This window comes from Leopardus geoffroyi, chromosome D4 (genome assembly GCF_018350155.1).
Source record: "Leopardus geoffroyi isolate Oge1 chromosome D4, O.geoffroyi_Oge1_pat1.0, whole genome shotgun sequence".
In the NCBI taxonomy this organism is placed as follows: domain Eukaryota; kingdom Metazoa; phylum Chordata; class Mammalia; order Carnivora; family Felidae; genus Leopardus; species Leopardus geoffroyi.
Genome location: NC_059342.1, coordinates 91,081,412 through 91,099,896, shown reverse-complemented (window position 1 = coordinate 91,099,896; position 18,485 = coordinate 91,081,412). Strand labels below are relative to the sequence as shown.

Below are 18,485 nucleotides of genomic sequence, written 5' to 3'. Positions count from 1 at the left end.
CACTGCCCTCAGAAGCTTATATTCCAGTGCTAGTGGGGGCAGCAGTGAGTGGAGGACGTCTGCAGATCCCTCCTCTGCAGAGGCCAACGGCGGCGGTCAGACGTTCTGCATTCCAGGAGGGACCAGTGCCCACGTTGGCCATTCCGGCTGGACCTCAAGGTTGGGACCACTCTTCTAAGGCTGCTGGCATTTCTCTGTGGGGGACCCTGATGGCCATGACGAGGGAGTTATGAGCTCTTCCATTGGAAGACAGGGCCTCCCCTAACTTTACAAGCCTGAGCAAAGGGCATCCCCTGGGCTGGGCCGTGGACAATACTTCTGAGCCCCCGAGTGTACCTGGGAGCCCTCAGGAAATCAACAGTTTTCCCGGAACTCTGTGAGCCAGGCAGGTCTTGGCCTCTGTCCTGTTACCCCAAAGGTCATAGGTCCCCAAAAGGGCCCCGACACCTGTGTCCCTTGGTCAGCAGAGCTGCTGGGGAGAGGCTGGACTTTCTGGACGATGTCATTTGGGAAACAGCTGGGCACAGCTGTGTCCTGAGGACACTGTCCCAGCCTCGCCTGGAACACAGGCTCAGACGCCATTGCCAGCACGGGCCCTGCTCCAGGAGGCCAGGCCAGGCCAGGGGACGGCGTGTCCCGGGGCTTGGCTGGCCCCCATCCCAGCCTGACAAAGCAGTCCCCCGCCCCCCTCCAGCCCTGTGGGTGGGAGGATATCTCTAGCCCCAAACCAGAGGAATGTGTGAGCTTCTTGTCTGGAGGCTTTCCCAAGCTGGGTGACTTCTGTGGGGTAGGGCCATGTGCTGGCGTCCCACAGTGTCTGAGAAGAAGCCTGAAGAGGGGTTTGTAAGCTTCTGGAACCCCCGACCTACTCAGGAGCCACCCCTGAGACCTGAGGACTGGGTGAAGCCTGTCCCCAGCGTCCCGCCCACCGCTCACTGTGCACTGAGGCCTCTCTTGGTGAACCGTCCCTCCGATAGCCCCTGCCCAGCGAGATGCTGGGACCGAGTCACCCTTCTCAGCTCAGGTTCCTGCTTCCAAAGTCCACACTGCATCACGCTGCGGGCCTCGTCCAGTCTGCACGCCTCCCAGCGGACTGGCCTCACCTGCTCTCCAGTTTCCCCTCCTGTTAGGTGGCAACCCCACCCCCAGCATATACGGAGGGACCCGTGTGTGTGTGTGTGTGTGTGTGTGTGTGTGTGTGTGTGTGTGTAGGGACCCGTGCGTGCACACAGGCTGTTCCCTGCACCTGCACACCTTCGTGCACATCTCTGCTCCCCGACTGGTAAAATCCTACACACCCTCCAAGACCCGGCCCTTCCATGAACCCCTTCCTCTGCTCATCGCTCCCTGCTGAGAGGCGTCGTGCACCCACAGATGCGTCCGCACGTGCAGGGCCACGACCGGCGGAGCCCCTGCCACGCCCCGCCCCCCCGGGCCCGTTCCATCCCCAGCCCTGCAGCCAGCTGGCCTCCCATCAGGGATGACGGATGCAGAGTTTTCTGTTTTATTAATTTTTCGTCATTTTTTACCACATAGGCAACACACAGGTGACAATTCTAGTTTGTGCAAAGCACCATTTAACCTTTTCAAAAATGGCCCTCGCCATTCACGTGTGTTGTAGACAAATTCACACGTGCAGATGAGTAAAAAGGCCATCTGAATCCCCTGGAATCTGAGACACCCTCCCCTGTAGACACCTCCACGGGGCCGTGGCTCAAGGTTCGCGCTCCCTGTGTGAACTCATTCGATCCTCTCCGACGCCCCCCGAGTGGGGGGTGAGATTACCACCCCAGCTGAGGTGCCAGAAGTGTGGGGGAGGCAGGTGCCTGCCCACGGTCAGGGCCACCTGGAAAGTGACAGGACAGGACCGAAACCTGCAGAACCCACGGTCTGGCCACCGCGGTTCCGTGTGGGCACCGACGTCCATCTCGGCAGGACCAGACCCTCCCCCGACCGCCTCGCTGTCTCTCTCTCTAGCACCTTCCGAGCTCTGGGGCCCAGTGTTCTTTCCCGAGCCGTCACATCCCGCACAGGCAGGTCAGCCCCGGCCGAGATGGGGTGGACAGGAGCTCAAGGAGGGGGCCCGGTGTGGCAGGACTGCGCCCCCAGTCTGTGGCCGGCCCGGGAGCCCTTCCCCCAGGCCAGGCCGCTGCTCCCCCAGCGGCCACCAGGATTGCAGCGCCCTCCCACCGGAGGAAAGGCCAGCTCAGCTTCCCAGAGGCGGGAAGGAGGGGAGGTGGGGGGGGTTGTTCCGGGTCCTCAAGTCTACAGATCAGGCTGGCGGACCTGGGGTGGGGGGAGGGCCGAGCATCAGGAGGCCACGCACAGCGAGGCCGCTGCCCTCAACCTGTCGCAGAAGCTGCGGGCAGTTCTAACCGGGCCAAACCCCGCCTGCCCTCCCCGAGGGGGGAGCACGAGGTCCTCGGGGTGCATCAGAGAAAGTGCCGGGTCCTCCTGGGGATGCTCGGCCATCAGCCAGCCTCCTCACTTCTACCAGGGCTGTCGTGGGTGGGGGCGTGGCCTCCGAACCGCCCAGGGACTCCGTCTGCCAGCATCTGGGAGCTGCCCGGAGAGAGGCGCGGGGCCGGCCCCACCCAGGTTTGGGGGCCACCCGCCTGCCTTTCAGGGGCCAGCCCGCATGCTCGCAGCTCTTGGCTCCGAGGCATTATGTCTGAGCTTTGAAAAGAAGGAAGGGAGCGGGCAGTTTCTCAGAAACAGGGGTCCGGAGGGCACTCAACCTTTATCCTGACAAATACGAGTCTGTGAAATGGAAGACGGCGAGGCAGGAGAGGGCATCCTTGCCCCCCCCCCCCCACTGGAACGCTCAAGTGCAATGCGGCTCCCCGCCCCCTGGACACACGGAAGCCGGGTTCCATGTCCCAGCCAGGGGGCAGGATCCCTGAGCCCCCCTGCCCACTCTCAGCCCCACCTGCAGCCCGGCTGCTCCTGGGGACGATGTGAACGTTCTGGATGGCGGGGTGGGGGGGCCCTGACCCCCACAACCGGTAGTCCCTTCCCTCGCCACCGTGCCCCAGAAGGTCCGAATCCCCCATTTCGTCCAAGCCCACCAGCCAGTCCCTTCAGGGGCAGCGGGAACTGGGTATTCATCCTCCAGGCAAAAGCAGATCCCATCCTCACTGGCAAGAAGGAGCCCGGCTTCGCAGAAGAGCCACTTGTTTGGGCAGCTAATCTGTCGTCTCCCACGGAGGAAAGCCCGTGAGACCCCAGGCCCCCGTTGGTCTCCTGGGTCACGGAGTTGCTGCGGGCCAAGCTCCGCAAATACACAGACATTCTGGGTACACCCGAGACGAAGCCTTCAAAGGTCAGGGGTGGGTGAGGGTGGGCACCCTAGCTGCTGCTTCCCCTGAAATTGCAGCCGTAGGTCCAAATACCTGTGGCCGTCCAGGGCGACAGGACGAGCTGTGGCCGTGTAGCCACAGGGACATAAGATCCTCACACGGGCACACATGCGGCATCTACGAGCATCACTGCACACAGGCCAGGTCTGAGCGTCCGAGGCCGGACCCCCGCCCTCCAAGCCTGACTGCTCTCCCTTGGCACCCCCGCTCGGGCTCATGCTGCAGCCACACCTGCTGGTCACAGCCTCCTCCAAACTGGGACCAAGTCACTTCCCACCCTGGGGCCCTCAGAAGGACCTCCCTCCCCACGGCCTCCCCATCTGGCTGGCCCCACATGTTTCTAAGCACTGAGCTCGGGTATCACCTCATGGCCAGGAGGCATGCCTGGTCCCCAAGCTGGGGACCTGAGCCTGCCCCCGTATGCCGCGTAGCACGCACTTCCGTCCGTGCGTCTGTCCTGCCCCTGTCCGCCCCGCAGTTTGGTGGACTTTCACTCCCCCAGTGGACCAGGAACTCCCTCAGGGCAGGGCGGGTCCGGATCCCACTGCCGGCCTTGTATTCGAGAAGCCTTTGGGGTATGAGTGGGCCGGGACCAAGCCAGCCTGTCAAGCAGGAAGTAGGGTCACTTTGTAAAAAGCCTTTTCCTCTCCTGCGAAACAGGAAAAGAAGCTCCCCCCCCCCCCAACCCCACCACTGAACTTACACAGACTGGTGTTCCAAAAGCACCAAAAGTGACAGCTGTAAATAAAGTCTCACTCACCCCAGCCCTCCCCCAGCTCGCCAGGCACCCCCAAACGTCCACCCCCGGGGGGCCTGGCCACAGCTCAGCTCCCAGGCCCCCACTGCCCACCCCTGGGATGCCCTCGGGTCTCCCAATGGAACATATTCTACGTATTCAAAACCATCAGCAAAACACGACTCAGAATTCAGTCGTTGCTTTTGGCGGGAAGTCCACGCGGCAGCACAGGGGCCGAAGATAAACTAGAGAGACACAGGGACAGCCAGGAAGGACAGAGCCAGACTGTCGCCTACACACGGCGAGCCAGGAAGAGTCCCACCGTGCGACCAAATGTAACGTCACAAGCAAGGCGGCCGTGTGCTGGCCGGCTGCGTCCCCAGAGAAGGCTCTGGCTGAGGCCGGCAGGGGACATGAACCCCAGGGCGTCCGGCCGGGGTGGGGGACCTGGGCTGACCCTTCCTGGCACCAGACAGGGAGGGAGCTCACCTCACCTGCTCAGATCAGACCGTGTCCATCTCCCAGGCAGCCGCCTTCTCTCCCGCAGGCCTCGGGTCCCCGCCTGCCACATGAGGGCTGACAACAGATGGGCCAGGTGACGAGCGCCCATCCAGGACCCCGGGCGTCCAGCTTGGGGCTCCGCCTGCACCTGCCCGTGCGGACCTCCCCGCTGTCCCCAGGTACACACGAGAAATAGAGGTTCACGGAGGGGAGTGGTTCACCAGATCTGCACAGCAAGGACTCAGCCCCAGGCCGTCTGGGCACCCTGCCAGGCCCCCCGAGGCCAGAGTCGGTGGGGGTCACAGCAGTTCCCTGAGCAGGGTGGTTAGCCGGCGGGGTGGGGAGGGCCTCGCCCTGGCCTTTTCCTGTTCCCTATCAAGCCCGGAGCAGGACGTACCTGATAGTGCGGGTGGGCCGGCACCCCGAGAAGGTCCCCAAGAAAATCCACAAGGAGTGTCCGGCCAGGTCTTTGGCGTGGCTCTCTGGGGCCTGGCCCCCAGGACTGGCTGCCGGAGTTATGAAGAAGGAGGCCCATCTGCTCACCTGCCGTCTGCGTGCCCCTCTGTCCCGGCTCCCCCCGCCCGTCACCCACAGTCCCCACTGGCTCTTGTGTTGTCACCTCATGGAGGACACGAGGCAGGAGGGCAGTGGCCAGGGGCCCCGGCCCCATGGCCGCGCTGGGTCCCCGGTCACTGCCCGGTTCCCTGTGACCCGGAGCCTCCACCTCTCCACAGGGGGCCCGGCCAAGCCTCCAAACCTCTCTACTCAGGAAACGTGACCCTCCCTGGACACTCCCACCTACAACTCTGGGCCAGAACTGACTCAGTCACCTAACTGCGAGGACAGCTGGAGGACCTTTTAGGAAGGGGCAGAAAAGAACGGAGACAGCGGCGTCACCGCCCCCCCCCGGCGCCCCAGCCCTCGCGGGCTGCGTGACCCCCCCAAGGACGCCCGGCCGGAGAGCGGAGAACGGCCCGTCTCCCACACACTCTCTTCAACAGCAGCAGGGGAGAGCCCCACCTGCCTCGACGGGCCACTCACCCCCTCGCCTTGCAGACCCCCAGCGGCCCTCCACCAGGCTGGGAGGAAGGATGCCCACGTCGCTACCGCACACGCTCCTGTAGGGAGGCCGCGGGGACTAAGCACACAGGTGCACACACACTCACACAGGTAGGCTGCCTGCCCCCAGCGACGCTGACAGCCTGCTCAGGAGTGGTCCGCCAGCCCCACCCCAGGCCCCAGGCCCATCGTGTCACCCTTGGCGACGGGCAACCCACCCAAAGCATATATTTTCTTCACCTCAGGCATCTGACTGCCCCGGTATCCTGGAAGTCGGTGGGGTGGGGGTGGGGGTGGGCGGGAGGCAGGAGCTGGGGCAGGAAAAACCCCAAGTGGAACCTACAGCGTTTATAAAACCGGTCCCTGAACGGGATCGTCCTCGCAGGTGCAGTTCCCGGAGCTTATGGCCCCAGCAGAGCCCTGCCCCTGCCCCTGCCCCTGCCACACGCTGGGCCTGCAGGACAGGAAGTGAAGTGGGACAAAGGAGGGCAGTCTCAAAGTCACTGTGCCAGCGGTCAGGCCTCCCGACCCCGGTAGCAGGTGGGGGGTCAGCTGACAAGCAGAGCTCCCGAGAGCCGCCCCGAGGTGCTGCTGACAGGTCAGGAAGGCTACTGTCCAGCCCCCAGGCCTCGGCTCCCTCACCCCCACCTGAAGTGCCCACCCCCACTTTTTCAAGAGGCCCCCCCAGACCTCCAGGATCCACCTCCACACCCCTCCACCCGGGAAGTCTCTGAGGCTCCCAGAGCCCCCACTCACTCCCCACCTGCCCTCTCCACTGGGCTGAATCCACGCAGCGGTGGGGGACAGAGGGCATCTGCCGCTCCCGGCACACCAGCCTGGACACACAGGTGCGTGCTTTGACTCTGAGAAGCCGGAGGAGCAGGGAAAAGAAACGTCACCCCCGGAGGGGAAGTCTGTGGTTGGGGCTCACGCCAGAGGCCTTCCCTTCCCTGGGGAGGGCCAGCCCCGAGCTCTCTGGGCGCCCCCGCCCCGTCCGCCTTCCCGTGTCTGGCACATAGCGTCTTGATAAGTATTTGTTCAATGAGGACAGAGGGGTCCTGGTGCCTCCCGGTCCTAACCTGAAGGTCCCACGCCCCTCCCATCCTCAGCAACTCGTGCCTTCCTTTGTCAAGGTCCAGGACGGGGCCACCATGGCGCAGCAAGACTCCAGTGACCCTGGGCAGTGTGACCCATCACCACTGCCCCCCCGATGTACACAATTCTCTCCCACCCCCTCCACCCCCTTCCTGAGGATATTTTGGGGGCAAAATTATAGATACAGAACTGAAAGGAACGAAGATAAATAGCAAATGGTAAAAGAAGCTCTCTCTAAGTAACAGGACTTGTGTTTAATCCATAATCTCAAATTTTTCCAGTTTGAAGAATAAAACACCCTCACCTCCTCTGCCCTGAGGAACGCCCAAAGGGATCGCACGGCAGATGGTGCAATTCTCACTTCAGCCAGCAGGTGGCGGGCCAAGACCACATGGACCGTCACAACCCTTCGTGGACAGAGCCTGGGCTGGAACGCTCATTTCTGGACTCACTTTGATTTCCTTCCACAAATTCCCAGGGATCACCTGGCTTTATTTGCAGCACCCGGATGGTCGTGCAAAGATGGGGACTCCAGCCCTGCGGCAAACCTGGGTGAGGTGGATTTGAGCCCCATCTGCCGCAGCACTTTCTGGGGCCCCAGGCTCTTAGCCCACCATCTGCCGCCATCTGGAGGGGTGAGCCTCCAGCAGTGACGTTGGAAAGCAGAGACTAGGGCTCCCCTGGGTTCCCGCTCTCCAGTGGGGGGGGCCTTGGGGTCTTCCTGGGGTCCCACGGGGGCTGCCATAGACAGAGGCCACAAGTTTTCCCCACACTCTTACCCTCAACTCCCCGCCCCTGCAGACCCCCACCCTCCAGCCCCGTCCCTGGATCTGCTCCTGGAGCTCCACTCCTGACTCCTGCCCAGCCCGGCCAACAGATACGCCACCTTCTGCCTCGGAGGCCACAGCAGCAGCAGACTCAGAGGGGCCTGTGTTACACCAGCCAGGCCAAGAGCAGGAGGAACACCAGGACCAGGGCTGCGGCCAGGGTCACAGAGGGCACCAGGTCCGAGTCCTCGGGACCGAGGATGGCATCTCCAAGGGCATGGTGGAGGGCGGCAGGGGCACCAGACAGCTGGATGTCAGCGACCTTCTCTCCGGGGGGCCCTGGCCGGCCCATCTGTGGGAAGGGGGACCTGAGGGACAGGAATTCCTCTGGGAAGCATCCCACTCTTTGCCTGGCCGTCCCATCCCTCTCCTCTGGGAGGCCCTCCAGACATAGCAGGTGACCAGAGGTCCCCGAGGTGACCCTGGGCAGTGACTCCTTGAGCCTCAGTTTTCTCCGCTGTAAAACCGGGATGCCAAAGGCCACCAGGGAGGACAGGGACCAGATGAGACAGCAGCGCCTGGGCTATTGGCATCTCCTCCCTGCCCCCCCCCCTTACCTTCTCTCTTGAGATGACTGGGGCTGGAAAGTCAGGTTCGGCACCACAGCCCCCGAGACCTTTGCCCTTGTGCCAGGGGATCTGGAATGCGGCTCTGCTGGTTTCTTGGGCACTTAGAAGCCTAGGACTCATCTGGGGGGAACTTTGTCAAACTGCAGGAGAAGCCCCATCAAGGCCTGCCAGCTGCCCTCTGCCCACACAGTGGCTGGGGCGGTGGGCACCAGATTACATCCGTTTTACAGTTGAGAAAACCCAGGTTCAGAGAAGGAAGCACCTCCCTGGAGCAGGGTTCCCGAGAAGCCCCAGAGGTTGGCAGAGGTGGTCACAGCATCCTGGGTCCTCTTGGACCTCAGGCTCTTCGTCTGCACAGGGGCAGACCATGCATGAACTCGTTTGCTAAGCTCCAGCACCCAGGATCGGCCAGGGATGGAGACATCCCAGGAGTCGGAAGTGGTCTCCACCCAGCCCCTCCCCACCCCAGGCAGCTCTGCAGGACGTTTACCTTCTGACCAGGGCGGGAGGTGGCTCCCACACCCGGGACCGGCCACGTTCCCCAGTGCAGGGACCTGCCACGTTCCTGAGTACAGGCAGCGACCAGGGGCAGCTTGACTGGATCAACTAGGGAACCTTCTTCGAAAGAACCCACCCTCCTTGGGGCCTCCCTCGGGGAGGGATTGGAGATGGGGGGTGGGGAAATGAGGGACCGGCCCCTGCTGTGGGTGTGTCCGGGCCAGAGAGGGGAAGCAGAATGGGTGCTCCCACCCCCAGACAAGTGCTCTCTGCTTCTTCTGAGCGGACAACTCCCTGAGGGGGCTGGAAGGGGCTCAGGAAATTGAGCAGGGACCTCTAGGCAACCCTCTGTGCCTGCGCTGTGCCAGGCACGGGAAGGGGGGCCGGGGGAGAGGAGGAGAGCCCCACCCCGTCCCAGAGGCCAGGTCCCCAAGCAGCCCATCTAGGGCAGGCCCAGGTGGCAAGAGAGAAGGCCCAAGTGACCCAGTGAGGGAGATGGTAGTTAAAAGAGGTCCAAGGACCAGAGAAACATCCTTGGTGGAGGAAATCATCCTTTAAAGACAAAGATGGTCATTGAATCACTAATTTTAAAAGCGAACATGTTTGAAATAGCCTTAATGCCCATGATAGAAGATTCCTGAACAAACTCAGGTTATATCTCCATTGTTAAAATACGGTTACAAGGCTTGTGCAACACCAGCGATGAGAGTCACCATTTATTGGGTGCTGGATCCAAAGCCTGTGTCCTTTACGGCAATAAAAGGCTTAAAATACGTAAAGTGGTCACACAGCGGTATACACACACGACGAAAATAATGGGAAAATATGAAGATTAGACGCAGGTGGGGAAAGACACGGAAATGCCAGCAGGGTGATGGATGGGGCTTTCCGGAGCCTGTTTTTCCTGTGGGTCTACTAGTTGGATTTCCATAGTAAAAGGGAATTGTACCTTTTTTTCTTTTAACGTTTATCTGTTTACTTTTGAGAGAGAGCAAGCATTTGTGCGTGAGCACAAGAGAGGCGGAGAGAATCCCAAGCAGACACAGCTCGATGCCACAACCCGAATGTGAGATGGAGACCTGAGCCGCAGTCGAGTCCTACCCTTCACTGACTGAGCAGCCCAGGCACCCCTATATAACACCTTTTTCAAACAACTCACTGTTACGATAGCTAGAACTTGGAAATAACCTAAGTGTTCAACAACAAAGGATCAGTTCAAACATAACACGGGGCACGGCCGGGCAGCAGAAGGGGGTGGGATCCAGCCCCTCCCGGAAAAAGCCCACAGGGGCAGCGGGCCCCAGTGACTGTGCTGTTGTTGGAGGGGGAGCTTCCTGGGATATTCAGTTTCTGCTTTTCTTATCTTGTAATTTTATCTTATTACCTGGATGATTCTCAACAAGCCGTTTATTCCTGCAATCAAAAAAGACCAGAAACGGGGAAAATGCAAGTCTGTGCCGCTGGAGCCACCACCCTCTCTTCTCTGGGTCACACACACACACACACACACACACACACACACTGGCTGTCGGGGATGCGGTTCAGCCCCAATGCACCTCGTCCCTGGAGGGGAGGAAGCAGGGCCAGCGGTGACTCAGGACGCGAGGTGGCAGGGACGGGGTCCAGCGAAGGCAGAGCGGAGGAGACCAGGGTTCTCCCTGTGACCTTGGCGAGTCGCTGCGCCCCTCGGGGCTCGGTTCCCCCGGCCTGTAGGAGCCACGGGCGCCGGACCTGAGGGTGGACCGCAGTCCCCCCACATGTGCACACGGACGAATCCGCAGGGGCTCTGCCTCCAGGCCCCGCAAGGCTGTCGAGTCTCCTCCTTGGGCGCGGGGTGCCCATCCTCAAGGCCAGCCCGGGGGGTGGTCCTCGGGGGCTCACGAGGCACGGGTGACGCCCATTTGAAGCCCAGCCACGCCCCCACACCCCCAGCCAGAGCTCCGCGCCCCAGTCCGCGCCCCGCCCCCAGGGCCGCGCCGCCGGAAAGCCCCAACGGAGCCCTGCCCCCGGCCCCCGCCCCGCCCCCGGGCTCCGGCCCCGGGAAAGCCCGGCCGAGCCCCGCACCCCGCCCTGTCCCCGGGTCCGCGCCCCGGGAAAGCCCGGCCGGGCCCCGCACCCCGCCCGCGCCCGGCCCCGGCACCCGAGCATCCGCACCGCTCGCGGCTGCCCCATTGGCCCGCGCCCGCTCCGCAGGGCCGCCTGGCAGCCAATCGCGGCCGAGGGGCGGGGCTGCGGCCCGGGCCGGATGCTCGGCGCCGCTGCGGCCCGACGCGCCTCCCGGCCGGAGCTGTCCCCCAGCACCCGGCCACTCTGCGGCGGCGGCGGCACGGACACTGCCAGGAGGGGCCGGCCATGCAGGAGCCGCTGCTGGGGGCCGAGGGCCCGGACTATGACACCTTCCCTGAGAAGTCGTCCCCGTCGCCGGGGGAGAGGACGCGAGTCGGGTGAGAGTCGCTGGGCATGGGGGCTGCGGGCAGGGGCTGGCTTCCGCCTTGGGCCTTCTCTGACCTTCCATGAGTGTCCACCAAGGGTCCATCTGGTCCCCTCCTGCCCCCAGACACCCTCGTTTTATTTAAGGAGCTGCCCCCCCACCCCCACCCCCTGTACCGGGCCCAGCCCCCAACTGCCTCAGATAGGGTGAGTGAAAGCCAGAGAGGGCGAGGGGCTTGCCTAAGGTCACACGGCGAACTTCAGTGGCAAAGCTGGCGGCAGAAACCAAGCCTCCTCTTCTAGAGAAGAGTGCTCCTTCACCCGTGCCTCAGCCACGGGGATGGGCTTTGGGGACCGTCCTGGGGAATTCTCCAAGCGAGATGACACTCAGGCTCCGGGAGCTGGCAGTCTGGCCCTGGAGCCAGCCCTCGCCAAGCGCTGCCCTCCCAGCCTGAGCGGGCAGCCATTGTTCAGCAGTTGGGGGAGGAGGAACCCAAAGACCTCATCGTTCTGCCCACCCCCCACCAGGGCCCCACAGAACAAGAGGGTGTTCCTGGCTACCTTTGCTGCCGTGCTGGGCAATTTCAGCTTTGGGTATGCCCTGGTCTACACGTCCCCTGTCATCCCTGCTCTGGAGCTGTCCTTGGACCCAGACCTGAGGCTGACCAAAACCCAGGCATCCTGGTTTGGGGTAAGAGCCATGCTCTGAGCTGGAGATGGGCAGGGCAGAGTGAGCAGGGACCCACGAAGCCAGGGACGCCCAAAATCTCAGGCGTGGGGCCCCCTCTAGGGCCCTGGTCTTCCCCCTCCCCCATCCACCCCAATCACGCTGGGCCGCAGGAGGGGCAGTGGGTGAGTGAGGCCAGATGATGGCTCTGAAATAGAAGGAGGAAGTGAGAGCTGAAGGAGAAGGTGTGGGAAGGAACAAGTGGGGAGGTGCCCCTCCAGGTCTCACCCCTGGGGGGTTGAGGGCTCCCCAGACTGCCCCCGCCACCCATAGCCGGGCTGTCACAGCAGAGCAGACGCCTCTCTGGATGATGGGGGACAGGGCGTCAGATGCCGATGGAAAGAGGTGCCAGCTGGGGCGAGGAGGGTCCCAGGACAGAGTGTGGGCGAGTGGAAGGGAAGAGCAGAGGCCCCAAGAGTCCCAGGATTCCAGAATTCCAATCTTTGCAGCCTCAAATGTACAATGACAACATAGTAGCTAAGATAATACCCAGTGTGTGCCGAGCACTTAGTATGCGCCAGGGATGTGCTGTGCTGGATACTTTACGTGAGAGCTGGTTAACTCCCGGGCCAACCCTAAGAGTGGGTACTCCTGCCCCCCCCCCCCCATAAAACAGCTAACGAAACTGAGGCTCAGATAGACCAAGCAATGTGCCCAAGTCACTGACTGGATCCTACTCACTCCACTCTACAGGGAATCCAAGAATCCCCAAGTCTAAAAATGCCAGGGGCTTTAGGTTATAGAATACTCCTGCCTGCTATACTCTAGTATCAGACTTTTAAGCGTTCAGCTGAGCAGAACCACCATGGACACACGGCCCCACATCCTCTGCAGAGCAGGCCTCCCTACGGTGGCACCTCTTAAGAAATGGCTATGCACATGCTGCTTGTACACGCCTGGAGATGGGAGGCTCACTACCATTCAGGGCCTGAGTCCTGCACCCCAGGATCCCACGGTCAGCCTGGAAAAGCAGCTGCCTCTGGGCTCTGATGGGGGGTGGGGCGGGAGTGCGGGGTGCCCACACATGTCTGCCGTGCACTCCTTTCCTGCAGTCCGTTTTCACCTTGGGCGCGGCGGCTGGGGGCCTCAGTGCCATGGTCCTCAATGACCTCCTGGGCCGGAAGCTCAGCATCATGTTCTCAGCCGTACCCTCGGCAGCTGGCTACGCACTCATGGCAGGCGCCCACGGCTTCTGGATGCTGCTGCTGGGGAGGACAATGACAGGCTTCGCCGGGGGGCTCACAGCTGCCTGCATCCCGGTAAGGCCAGGACCGCCCCTCACTGCCTCGGCACCGAGTTGGCCGCCGTGTAGCTAAAGCCATCTGGTCAGTGGGGGTTATGTTTGCCAGGGAGCCTCAGCTTACCTCCACCAGGGCAACCCATTTCAGGGAAATCTGGCCCCAGCTGACCTCACTCTGGACTCCCCATAGTTCCTACCCCATTTCCTGACAATCAGGCACATTGCTCAATTGGAGAAAATCTGCACGAAGCAAGGGGGGAAGGGGAAGTGTCTGCCCCGAGCCGTCCCTCGGACTCCTCCCACAGCTCCCCACGCGCCATGTCGAGCCCAGGGCGAGCCCAGAAGGGGGCAGAGGTGCCCGGGGGTGGGGGTGGAACCAGAGTCTGCTCCAGTTCCCAACCTCAGGCCACCCATTTTCAGAGCCAAGTGCCTCTGCCCACTTGACGGGGAAATGGACTGAGTCCCGATCAGGATAAGAACCCCACCTGAAGCCCCCGCTTCTCACCTCCCGAGGTTCACAGGGCCACCTCTCCCGTCTCGGGCCGGGCCCTGGACCCTAAACTCTCACCAGAGGCCGTGCGGGCCGATGTGTCTTGCAGGTGTACGTGTCTGAGATTGCTCCCCCGGGTGTTCGTGGGGCCCTGGGGGCCACGCCCCAGCTCATGGCAGTATTCGGGTCACTGTCCCTCTACGCCCTTGGCAAGTATTGTCCAGATGAGCGATGAGCACCTCCTGTGTGCAGGCGGGCGGGTAACAGGGTGCCGCTGCTGAGCAGCCATGGGTGGAAAGGCAGCGAATGTGCCCCAGAGCGAACCCCGAGCTGGGGGACAAGATAGTTGCTCAGCCAGCACTGGGCTGTGTACCTCTAGGCAATGCTCTGCCTCTCTCTGGTCACATGGGAAGCCCATAGGAAAAGAGAGCAGGGTACATCCGGTTGAGGTGGGGTGGGGGTTTGGAGATAGTAGCCCGGGGCCTTGCCCGCTCCGTCTACCCCGCCGTCACCCTGCCGTGGCCCTTGAGACACTCTGAGAACCTCCTTCAGGCCAAGCCATCCCTGTAGCCCCTCCTGGTTTAGACCGCGGAGGCCTGAGGCAAGCAGGGTAGGCTTCCTGTAGGAGACGGCCCTGGGACTAGCGCTTGAGGACAGAGCAGGTCGCTCAGAGGCATCGATAGGGGGGGACTGGACGTGTAGCCTGGACGCCGGCCGCTCACCCCGTCGTCACCTCCAGGCCTCCTGCTGCCGTGGCGCTGGCTGGCTGTGGCCGGGGAAGGGCCTGTGCTCGTCATGACCCTGTTGCTCAGCTTCATGCCCAACTCCCCCCGCTTCCTGCTGTCGCGGGGCAGGGACTCGGAGGCGCTGCGGGCGCTGGCCTGGCTGCGCGGGGCCGACACCGACATCCGCTGGGAGTTCTCGCAGATCCAGGACAACGTCCAGAGACAGGTGCGGGAGGGTGGGTGCGAGGCCCCGGTGGTGCAGCTGGCCACTGGGCCCGAGACTTGGCGGCTCGTCCCGGGGAAAGGGGCAGGAGACGGTGGATCCCACCTCCGAGAACGAGGGGAAGGGGAGGCGTTGCCACGACCCAGAGCGCGTGCTCCGTGCTGCCGATGCCTGGGCACCCAGAGATCCTGACCGGCAAACATCTGCCCTGTCCCACCCGCTCCCCCAAGAGCCTGGGGTTGGGGGGAGGGGGGCGGGCGGGGGTCTGTGGCCGGACCGCCTCAGTGCCCAGGGTCTTTTCCTGGAGGAAGGGAGAAGGGAGTCCAGGGCAGGGCGGGGGCTGCCGGAGGGGCGGGCGCAGCCGCCTCAGGAGCGGCTCCACGTTCGCAGAGCACCCGCGTGTCGTGGGCCGAGGCCCGGAGCCCCCACGTGTACCGGCCCATCCTCATCGCCTTGCTGATGCGCTTCCTGCAACAGCTGACGGGCATCACGCCCATCCTTGTCTACCTGCAGCCCATCTTCGAAAGCACCGCCGTCCTGCTGGTGAGGCCCGGGCCCCACACCGCCCCAGCTCTGCCCCCCCGTGTCCGCGGGGGCCGTCCCTTACTGAGCACCTGCTCCGCACCTCGGGTCAGGGGCGCACGCGCCGTGTGGAGCCCGCCGGGGTCTCTCCGCTGTTGTTGTGCCCTGCACCTGTTCTCAGAAGAACGTTTGCGAGTAACCTCACGTGTCTTAAGCCAGACCGGATTGCAGAGGAACCCGCTGTATAGAAACGCAGAGAGAGCCCTGGGGGGGGGGGGGGCGCCGTGGACCCCCAGGTTCAGAGCATCTGCCACGCCCCTGCAGACCTCAGCTTCCGCCTCTGTAGAATGGAGATAGCAGAGAGGGGGCCTCCGTCGGCCCGTCCTGGGCTCAAAGGGAGATGAGATTTAGAGATTAGTGACAGTGCAGTCCCACGAGTCACCGTGATGCCCGGACTCTCTGCTGGCCTTGGGCTCGGGGGCGGGGGCAGCAGTTGCGTGCGCCCTGGCTGAGGGGGCCCGGCTGGGTGAGCAGAGGAAGTGCCCGGCACATGGTACGTGCCGGGCGGCCCAACGCTCCGAAGGAGCTGTGGCCACGGCTTGGCGTCTGAGCGCCCTGCAGCGCCGCGTGCGGGACGGGTGGGACAGGAGCAGCAGGCCAGGGTCCCTCAGCCCCTGGTGGCTCCCTCCCTGCAGCCCCCGAAGGATGATGCGGCCATTGTGGGGGCCGTGAGGCTCTTCTCCGTGCTGATTGCTGCCCTCACCATGGACCTGGCTGGCCGCAAGGTCCTGCTCTTTGTCTCAGGTGAGCACCGGCCTGGCCCCTGCACTGGCCCACTCCTCCCCTGCATTTGCCCACTCCTCCCGCAGCCGCCGATTTGTGTGCCGATTGTGTGCCGGCCCATGTGACTGGGAGCCCCGGGGCGAGGCGGGCATGGCTGGGTCAGACCTGCCCTGCTGGCCCTGCCCCCACCAGCGCCCAGCACAGGGCCTGGCAGCCACGAGCTGCTCCAGAAAGACCTGCTGGGGCTTGGGTGAGCAAACGAGCCAGTCGTGAGCCACACGGTGGGTGTGACAGCAGCTCACACGCGGGCAGGGTCAGAGCTCTGCAGGAAGTGTCCGGTCACAGACGGGCCACAACGGCGGCCTGGATGAGAAATGGGCCGCACAGGGTGCAAGGTGCTGAGGAAGCACCGGGCTCAGACGGTCCCGGCCCCTCTGAGGGCCACCGGTCTGTCCACAGCCACCATCATGTTTGCTGCCAACCTGACGCTGGGGCTGTATGTCCACCTCGGTCCAAAGCCTCCTACTCCCAACAGCACCATGGAGCTCGAGAGTGTGCCCTTGGGGGGCACGGAGCAGCCCCTGGCCGCACCCACCAGCTACCTTACCCTGGTGCCCCTGGTGGCCACCATGCTCTTCATCATGGGTAGGTGTGGCAGTGACCCCACCAGGATGGGCGGGGGGCGGGGGCCGCGAGGGCCGAAGGCCAGCTAGGGAGGGGCTGTCTGGGGCTTAGGTGTGGGGGACGTGCTAGGGCACGGGCAGGGCACCGCTGTCCTGGTCTGTCAGGGTGGTTGGGGAGGGGTCTCGGCAGCTCAGCGGAGGCAGAAGAGGCCCCATGTCCCCTGTGTCGGCAGGCTACGCCATGGGCTGGGGGCCCATCACCTGGCTCCTAATGTCTGAGATCCTGCCCCTACAAGCCCGCGGGGTGGCCTCGGGGCTCTGCGTGCTGGTCAGCTGGCTCACCGCCTTCGCCCTCACCAAGTCCTTCCTGCTGGTGGTGGTGAGTGCCGGGGGCTGAGCTCAGGGCTTCAATGGCACGGCCTCTAAGTGCCACACAGGTCCTCCCAGGCCAGGGCGGGACCGAGCCCAGAAGGCCGCACCTGTCCACATGGCAGTTTGGGTCTCTCAGCATGGATCTCTGCTGGTCAGCCCACATCCGGCTCTGTGCCCGCTTCCCCCATGCCACACACATACACACACACACACACACACTTGGTTCAAACCCCTCCCCGGGCAGCTCGGCCGGTGCCTACCCTGGTGGAGCCAGTGGGTCAGGGCAGGGTCGGGGGAACCCAGAGCGAGCACAGCCCCAGCAGAGAGGCACAGACGAGCTTGGGGCAAGGCAGGAGGGCGTGTGGAATGCGCTCCCAGCTGTGGTGGCAGCACTGGGCAGCGAGGGAGAGAGGTGGGGGGTGGGGGGGAGCGTTGTCTGAGCCGAGGCTGAGACCAAAGGTCCGGGCCCCAGGTCCAGGCCTGGGCAGGCTGCTGCCCTCGAGTGGAGGAAGTCCTCGGGGCCCGGCACCACAGGGAGGCCGCCCCGGACCTGAGGGCCTGGGGGAAGGGACTGGGGGGGAATGACTAAAGCATTTGCAGTTCCTGTGGGAGGCTGTGGAGCCCAGACAGGCCTGCTGGGATGAGCAGGAGTGTGCTGGGAGCCCCCGTGTGACCAGGCATTCCCTCCATGTCCCCAGAATGCCTTTGGCCTTCAGGTGCCTTTCTTCTTCTTCGCTGCCATCTGCTTGGTCAACCTGCTGTTCACCGGCTGCTGCGTGCCTGAGACCAAGGGCCGGTCGCTGGAGCAGATCGAGTCCTTCTTCCGCACTGGGAGGAGGTCCTTCCTGCACTAGGTCAGGGTCCCCACCTGGGAGGGGCCAAGCACTGGACGCCGGGCCTCTGTGCTGGCCACAAGCCTGAACCCCAAGCCCAGGGGGCGACAGCAACATGCCATCAGACGGAGCCCAGGACCAGACAGAAGCATGACAGTCCCCCCCCCCCGAGTGCACTTCTGGCTCTGGGCAGGCTGGGCCCCAGCTCAGCCGTGCTGCACGCTCATCGGCCAAGACCTGCCGACAGAGGAGACAGCCATGGGCCACAGGGGAGTACATGGCCCGGGGTCCAGGATGAAGCCAGGGCTGAGCAGGGGAGTACACAGCCCAAGGTCCAGGACAAGGCCCTGCTGGGTGACCCCAGGGCCTTGGCCCTTACTCAGGCTCAGAGGATGCCCCCACACAGGGCTGCAATGAGGACAGAGCCAGGCAGGGCAAGAGGCAGTGGACGGGTCCACACAAGGATGTCGTCGTGCCATTTTGTTCTGATCACTTGAGCGTCCTAACCACAGGGAGGAAGACAGATCTGCACTTCTGAAAGCTGTGGATGCCACAGAGAACATTCTGGACTCCCAGGCCAGGGCACAAAGCCCAATACAGACCTTCCTCCTACACCCACCCGATCTCTGGGAACAGGGCTCTTAAGTGCCCCTGTCTGTAAACCATGTTCATCCCGTTTGTAAAAATAAATCAGGCTCTCGGCCCTGGCGTGGAAGGGAACGGGGTCTGTCGTAGGTGGGGGAGCCCACGCAGCAGCCAGGCTCGGCCAGACCCAAACTCCAAGCCAAGGCTACCATGGCCTAATGCCCCAGGCAAGGCCCGCTTTGTGGGGTCACAGGGAGGCAGCGAGAAGGGGCAAGGCAGCCTAGGAAG

The 18,485-nt window shown here is 63.4% G+C and overlaps 1 protein-coding gene and 1 long non-coding RNA gene across 7 annotated transcripts; one reads left to right on the top strand and one right to left on the bottom strand.

The window, feature by feature from the left end:
- Window positions 1-4,211: 4,211 nt before the first annotated feature.
- LOC123592446 lies at window positions 4,212-8,743 on the bottom strand. Of its 5 annotated transcripts, none has more exons than XR_006709779.1 (9): window positions 8,135-8,743; window positions 7,055-7,885; window positions 6,419-6,518; window positions 5,999-6,109; window positions 5,638-5,714; window positions 5,399-5,451; window positions 4,994-5,102; window positions 4,590-4,671; window positions 4,212-4,246 (listed from the first exon to the last, which is right to left on the bottom strand). It is a non-coding gene; the product is annotated as an uncharacterized LOC123592446 (long non-coding RNA). The 5 variants fall into 5 exon arrangements; XR_006709781.1 differs by having other exon boundaries at window positions 6,419-7,885; window positions 8,135-8,286; window positions 8,637-8,743; XR_006709777.1 differs by having other exon boundaries at window positions 6,419-7,885.
- A 2,123-nt stretch (window positions 8,744-10,866) lies between these two features.
- SLC2A6 (solute carrier family 2 member 6) lies at window positions 10,867-18,332 on the top strand. 2 transcript variants are annotated; one of them, XM_045467444.1, is made up of 10 exons: window positions 10,867-11,088; window positions 11,603-11,765; window positions 12,854-13,060; window positions 13,641-13,740; window positions 14,271-14,482; window positions 14,870-15,022; window positions 15,697-15,805; window positions 16,244-16,429; window positions 16,641-16,786; window positions 17,478-18,332. In XM_045467444.1, the coding sequence occupies exons 1-10, from the start codon at window positions 10,997-10,999 to the stop codon at window positions 17,631-17,633; spliced, it is 1,524 nt and encodes a 507-aa protein (XP_045323400.1). In that variant the 5' UTR covers window positions 10,867-10,996; the 3' UTR covers window positions 17,634-18,332. The 2 variants fall into 2 exon arrangements, with proteins under 2 accessions (XP_045323400.1, XP_045323401.1); XM_045467445.1 differs by lacking the exon at window positions 11,603-11,765 and having other exon boundaries at window positions 10,980-11,088.
- Window positions 18,333-18,485: the final 153 nt, after the last annotated feature.